This window comes from Alnus glutinosa, chromosome 3 (assembly GCF_958979055.1).
Source record: "Alnus glutinosa chromosome 3, dhAlnGlut1.1, whole genome shotgun sequence".
In the NCBI taxonomy this organism is placed as follows: Eukaryota; Viridiplantae; Streptophyta; class Magnoliopsida; order Fagales; family Betulaceae; genus Alnus; species Alnus glutinosa.
Window position 1 is genome coordinate 3529456 of NC_084888.1, and position 7770 is coordinate 3537225.

The following is a 7770-nucleotide window of genomic DNA, read 5'->3' on the forward strand; positions in this document are numbered from 1 at the left end:
AAAGACAATGTTATAATTTTTTTAATACTACTTTTTGCCAACTTTTTCCCTCATGGCACCACAAATGTATTAATGTTCAGTTACATTTGTGATTAAAAAATAGTTTTATTTAAAGTAAATAAATATTTAGAGTTTTTTTTTTTTTTGAGTTTTTAAAAGTGACTAACTAAATCAATAAATATGCTTTTTTAAAAAAAAAAAAAACTTTTGGCAAAAGCTTAAAAATTAATCTTTGGCTAAAAAAACTCTTTTTGAGTTTAAAATCTCTATTTATCAACATAATCTTAAACATGCTCTAGGTATAGAGAGATGGAAAAGTATTGAAATTTATAATCACACATTTGTATTTTGATTTGTCTCCGGTCTTAATTTTTTTTTGACATGTCCACACAAGAGGGGGGAAGAGGAATTCAAACTAATGACCTCCTCTTCATGAGCAATTTGTCTCTAGCCTTAATTGAATTTACTTTATCTATTTATTTTTATTCCAATAAACGTGGTTCCTATCACAAAGTAGCCTGCACATAAAATTATAAATACAATAAACAATATGTAAGAGCAAAGTTACTGACTATTGTTTTATCCTTTTAAAATTATCATTATATCAAAATTTAATAATAATCTAACACAAATTTAATTGTATTTTTAATAACCATTTCAATTTTTAGAAGATGGAATAAAAAAAGAAAATTACAAAATGGTTATATCATTACTCTATTACATGTGAGGGACGAACATTGATGGGACGTAATGATGAATTTTGGCATTCGTGAGCCAAAATCTAATAGTAATACTTGTGTCATTTTAAAAAAAAAAATAAAAAAGAATATTTGCTTAACATGTACAAAGTAGGAAAAGATCATATCGAAAAGAAGGGGATCTTTCCTACGTGGATTAGCACATTCCTAGCTACAAGCTTCCCAAAAAAGAGCCGTTGGAATTTTGGGACAAGCGAATGGTATTGGTCAATGATTACTCAAAAGGTCCAAAACATAACTTTTATGAGAATAACTTCTATTCGGTGGTGGCAAAAACTACCACCTTTTTGCCCACGAATAGCAAGTTGACATATCAGCATGAAACAAAAAAAACACAAAAAATGTAAGTGTAGGCAAAAACACCGGATCATCCTCCTTCCTTCAGTCTTTAGAAAAAAAAAAAAAAAAAAAAAAACCAAAAATCCTCCTCCCAGCCACTGCCCCATGCGGCCACGTCAGACCTTGAGCTCGGCGGCAACTCTATGGCTGGATCGGCAACTCCACGGCGTCGGAACTCGAAGGAGAAGACGAACGTGATGGGTAGTCCCTGTACGGGAAGGAGAAGACGAACGGATCGGCAACTTCTTGGACCTAAAGTTGGCCGGGGGTGGCCGCGCGGTTACCCCCGGTCCATGGGGCGGCCACGCAGCCATCCCCGAGGTCTTGGGGTGGCCTTCGGGCCAACCCTAGATCCATCTAGGTCTGGCCCGATGGCCACCCCAAGCCCTGCGCGGCCACCCTCGAGGTTTGGGGTTGGCCCGAACCTGGGGGTGGCCTTCGGGCCAACCATTCCGTCCGCCGGGTGGACGTCAATCCGTAGGAGGAGCAGCGTTCGGTGGCATGTTCCGACTCGGGAGTTGGCGGCGTGTTCCGGCCTGGGCGGTGCTAGCAGCGGGTCCATTACAGGCGTTGGTTTTGGCCTGGCTGGTGTTCCGACCCGGTCGGTGGCAACGGGTCCATTACTGGCGTTGGTGGCGTGGTCTGGCCTGGGTGGTGCCGGCGGCGTCCGGCTTGGCTGTGGCGGAATGTCTGCTTGGGCAGGGGCGGTCTCTTTCTTCTCAACTTCTTTGAGAGGGAAATAGGGCAAAAGATCCGGTGTTTCAATAGCAATTGAAATTTTTGAGTTTTTTTTTCCTGAAATGACATGTTAAAATGTAATTGGTGGGCAAAAAATAAGGGTTTTCTGCCATGGCCTGATAGAAGAGGCTCTCAACTTTTATTACTTTGTTTATATAGCAACTTTTTCCTCAAACCAGCTTTAGAGTTTTTTTTTTTAAATAAAATAAAATAAAAGTTGGCATGTTAAGGTGGGCAAAAATTGTGCCTTAAAATGACAATATATCATATCTCTATTCCCTTATAACCTATTCAATGATAAGCATGACATGTGGCTTTTAGAGCATTAGTAGACTTAATTTTTAAAAATGTTTAAGGAGTTAAATTATTTTTTATTTTTCTATTCAAACAAAATTAACAACAACTTCCTTTATTATTTTTTTATACCATTTTATTATTTTTTAATTTTTTTTTCCAAATAAATGGTAGGAAAAAAGAAAAGAAAAGAGAAAAGAGAAAGCCTTTTTTTTCATAAAATAATGGTGGCAAAAGTGCTGCCTAGACCTTGAGTCTCCTTTGGTTTAGGAACACCAAGAAAGGTTGTAGGGGTTTTTTTTCTTCTTTTTTTTTTTAAGAAAAAAAAAATCTATATTTACAAAATATAATAAAATTTAATATATCTGTTGCTAGTACTTTTACAACACCATTATTGTACAAAAATTAGCTACAAACTCGTTTGTAGCTTTTGGCTACAGACCAGTTTAATAAGCTGACAAGTGTCTTAATACATGTGAGATGCACATGTGACTTTTAATAAACTTTAACGATGTTAACTTCCCTTCTTTTTTTTTTTTTTTTTTTTTAAACTTTTCTTCTTCTAATCTAATTTCTCTCAAATAAACCTGACATTTAATTCTTCTAACCCCTTCTTCTTCTTTTTTTTTTTTTTTTTTTTTTTTCTAACCCCATTCTTCTTCGTTTATTTTTTCCCTTTCTTCTAACCATTTTTCTTCGTTTCTTTTACATGTTCTCTTTCTAATTAATTGGCTTTCATGTGATGAGCAAGTGAAAAGAAAAGAAAAAATTAGGACAAAAATTGTTCCGTTTAAGACAAAAAACAGGAAGAAAAAAAATAGAAAATAAAATTGCTACGTTTAGGACCAAAAAAAAAAAATGCTGGACAGTCATAACTGGGTTAAAAAAAAAAAATCCCTCACAAATAAACCTGCTCACCATGAGAAAGCCAACACACATGAAAAAAGAAAAAAAAAAAGAAAAAAAAAACTGAGAAAGAGAAGGGCAAAAATTAGCTAAAAAAAAAGAAAAAAGAATATTCATGAGCATAAAAGAACAATCAAGTAAACTTGCTGTTAAGAACCAACACGAACTTGCTGTGAAGAAAAAATTTGGAAAAAAAAAAAAAAAAAATCTCTTAACTCTTGCTCATCACGTGAAAGCCAATTAATTGGAAAGAGAACATGGAAAAAAAAAAGGGTTAGAAGAAAGGGGGAAAAAAAACGAAGAAGAATGGGGCTAGAAAAATTAAAGGTCAGGTTTATTTGAAAGAGATTAGGTTAGAAGAAGAAATGTTTAAAAAAAAGAAGAAGAGAAAATCTGGAAAATAGATACCGTTAAAATCTATTAAAATTCACATGTGCCGCTTACATATTTTAGGACACTTATCAACTTATTAAACCGGTGTGTAGCCTTTAACTACAAACCGATTTATAACTAATTTTTGCCCTTGTGTTGATAAGCTCTAGCGATATCACTTGTTCCTCAACTAAACTTGTATCCACTATAAGAATTTGATTGAGATGATTTATCTTAAAAATAAGGGAAATCAAATCAGGTTTTTTTATTTTATTTTAGTATTATTGTTATTGTTTATTTAGTTATTTGGGCCGTTGTACGAGTTTCCTGGGACAGGGTATTAATTTTCCCATGACTGGTTTCGCCAATTGTTATACCGATGCTCTGCGGATTAAAAGAAATCCAAAGAGAGGCCGATCACGGATCGGCCTGCCTCTGGCCACTGGCCTTGGGCCGAAAATGTGAGATGACAGGATTTTTAATCATAAGCCTTCAACCTACAAATTGGTGAGCCGTTATAGTGCTCCCCAATCGTTAAAAAACATATATATATATATATATATATATATATATATATATATATATATATATATATATATATATATATATATATATATATATATATTCATACTTTTGATAAGACCACATGCACGATATATAAAAAGGTATGTAAAAGTTAATAGCTAAAATAATGAGCAAGATTTAAATATTTTAAAAAGGTGAGTAAATAAAATTAAGCAATGTGATTTTTAATTAAAATAGAGAAAAAATTTGCTCAATAGAATATGAATGCCTTTAGAGATTGGAGAGCGGTGAGGACAGGGTATTTTTAACTATTTATTTGTATTTTGAGTACTGTAATTTTTGTTTATGATTTGTTGTTGGGAGTCCACCATTTTTTCGGTGTTTGGAGTTCGTGTTGTACCCTTCATTATTTCCTTTATTTTTTATTTTTCATTAGGCACATGACCGTGGAAAGGAAGCTCTATATCATCCAAATCGGCAAATCCCATGCCGGATATATATCCAGATGACTTTGTCTACGTTGTGTTGACACATGCTTGGCATTGTAGAGGCAAATTTGCCGATCTTGATTTGATCGTTTATGCATGTTACCCAGGAGACGCCACGTGGAGATTAAGTCATGGTAGTTTGACACGTATGTAAAACGTGGAGAAGTTACGCACAGAGCACGAGAGTATGTGGTCATTATAAAGAAATGCACGACGAACTCAAAGCCAAACAACAGAGATCGAGCTGAAATCCCTAAGAAAGTAACAGAAAGGATAATGGAGAAGAATCGGGAACAGAATGAGAGAAAGCCAGAAAGTGGAGAAACGGGAAAGTTAGAAGGGCTTCCTATGGAGGACAGCCCCTATTTGAAGTACAAGGACCTGGAAGATTACAAGCGCCAGGGTTATGGAACCGAAGGCCATCAACAGCCCAAGCCTGGTCGCGGCGCCGGCTCCACTGATGCCCCCACACTCTCTGGTGGCGCTGTCTCCTCTGAGGCTGATATTGTTGCTGCCACTGATGCCATTAACCGCCAAGGGGTCCCTTAACTTTCGTATTGTTGGCTTGAGAGAATGTAGTTTGCTGTTGACTAAACTCAGAAAATGCAATTCGTCTGCCCTGTTAATTACAACATTAATTAAATAAATTAAGTTTTGTTTATCAGTTTTAACTTTTTGCTATAAGTGGTGCCAAGGATCTGATTTTGGAACATTATTGGATCTTACCTTCTATTTTAATTGAATTTTCGAAATAAAATCTGAAATATTCAGAATTAGAAGAAAGTAGTGTAAAATATTGTATGAAAATGGCTGAGATCTGAATTGTAAGACGAGTTTTATTCTCCCCTCAGACAAATATTCCTTCTCACTGTATAGTATTTGCAAAGCGATACAATATTTACTAGAATATAGTGCGCAAATTGCAGATTCTTAACGCTATATGAACAAAAAATGTGCATCATTTAAAAGTATAAATTAAATAATTAAATTTACTTTTCTTTTTTAAGTTAAGTGGTAATTTAACATGGTCATGAGTTCGAATTTTGTAATTTTTTTTTATTTTAATTAAATATTTATGTGTTGCGCTTCTATGAGAGTTTGAGTCCACATGAATCAAAAAATGTTAAAATATTAATTAAATGACTAAATTTATTCATAGAATCAATAATTAAATTTATTGTTCCCAATGGATAGCTCAATCGACTTGAGACTATGCCTTATGAAGCGGAAGTCATTAGTTTGAATTCTTCCTCTTGTGTGGACATGTCAACGTTTAAATTTTTAAAACTTTTATAATAAATAATAATTTAACCCAATATAAAAAATAGGAGAAAGAAAGATGAAGAAAAAGGAGAGAAGTTCAAATTTTTAAAACCGTTATAATTTTAAAATTAAAACCAAACTATGACTATTAAAATTACAGTGGTGCAGGTTCAAAAAAAAAAAAAATCAGATTTTACATTGGCTCGTGCGACATACTGGGGCATGTGTACTTACATCCACGAAATTTTGGGTGTTACATGACCATCCATTCCGGATCATAATCATTTTAAATTATTTGTTTAAATTTAAAATAATTCAAATAGGTGATTATGAGAGATAACTTATAGGATTAACCTGATAAAAAAAAAATTGAGCTGTCAAACTACTTATCCGACTCAAATTTTGATAGGTGATTGTGAGAGACTATTTATGGGATTCACCGGACTAAATAACAATTGGACTGTCAAACCACTTATTTGGTAAAGTGAATCCCATAAGTGGTATCTTACCATCACATGCTTGAATTCTTTCAAATTCAAGCAAATACTTTGATATGATCATAATCTTATCACCCCATGTGACTTTGGATAATGATCTTCTCAAATTATTTACTCGAATTTGACAGAATTCGAGCAGGTGATCGTGAGAGACTACTTATGAAATCTACACGACCAGATAAGTAGTTGGGGAGCTCAACTTTTATTTGGTCATATAGGTCTCTCATAAATTGTCTCTCACAATCACATGTCTGAATTTTTTTAAATTCGAACAAATAATTTAAGAGAATCCTAATATGGTGACTTATAGCCCCATCTTTTAGAGGGTGCGTCCTAGACATCGTTACCTCCATTTCAAAGATGATGTCTCGCAGTCAAGACCTTGAGAGCCACCCCATCTGATACGGGGTGAGTCCCAGATGCTACAACCTCCAATCCTCCATCTACCCCTGCCCCCCATTTCAGTCACTGCCCACCGAAAATTTCCAACACCCAACAATAAATTCAGCCAATAAATTTCAAATTAACCATGAAGGAAAAAAAATAATTTATGTACATTTTCAATTTAATATATAACTGAAAAGTAACCATATATATATACCGTATAAGGCTTATACGGCGTATAAGGAGTTGGGCAGCGGCGGTCTTCGGCGGTTGTGGGTGGACGGCATCGGTGGTTGTTGAAGCTGGGCAGACCTGGGGCCGAGAGAGAGTGAGTGAGAGAGCTAAAGAGATACAGTGAGAGAGCTAGGGAGAGAGAGGCTATACTGTACACCGTCGACGGAGATGGGTAATGGTCGGCGTAGCTGAGAGAGAGATCGAATAGAGTGAGAGAGAGATATGAAAATCAAGCTGTTCAGGGGCGCGTCTTGCCGCACGGGAGTGATGTTCCCTAAGAAATGTTAGTGGCATGTCACAAAGACACGCCACTATATACTAGCGTGTCACAGTGAGATGTCACTAAATTATAAAATTTATGTATTAATTTTAAATTAGTGTATATATATAGTCTATAATTAAATAAATACATAGATATATATATATAGTCTTTAAACACTAAACCTATATACTATTTATTTAGCACTAATATTATAATAAATATTAAATGGTTGATCTTAAAAAAAAATTGTTAGAGTTGTACGTGTAAAAGTTGTGCAAGAAACACTACTCATTAAAAAAATATATGATAAACACATGATATTAAAACATGTGATTCTCACGTGCTTAAAGACCACATGTTACTCTTATATGTGGATTGTAAGAAATTTTCTATAAACCAATTTGTAGGAAATTTTCGTCCTTATATAATTAATGTGCATGCAAAAATCATATTAAATTTTTTGGCGTGTGAGATTTAACATACCACTAATAATTTTAATGAGGTGTTGTTTTTTGACACGCCACTAATTAGTGACGTATCAAAAAAGTACATTACTATTCACATGCCACTGATTGCAAAGTTTTTTATATCGAGGGAGGTATGTAAGCCGTCCCTTTTGTTCGAGGGTGGCAATGAACTCCGCTCTCAATTTTAGGGCGTGGTTCGTGAACATTGTTGGTGACTCATGACCTTTTACTTTTCTTTTTTGT

General features: G+C 34.6%; 1 protein-coding gene across 1 annotated transcript; it reads left to right on the forward strand.

Moving 5' to 3' along the window:
• The first annotated feature begins 4622 nt into the window (after positions 1–4622).
• Positions 4623–5084, forward strand: LOC133862241 (uncharacterized). Its single transcript, XM_062298015.1, has one exon. It carries the CDS (start codon positions 4697–4699, stop codon positions 4967–4969), a length of 273 nt encoding a protein of 90 aa, XP_062153999.1. The 5' UTR covers positions 4623–4696; the 3' UTR covers positions 4970–5084.
• Positions 5085–7770: the final 2686 nt, after the last annotated feature.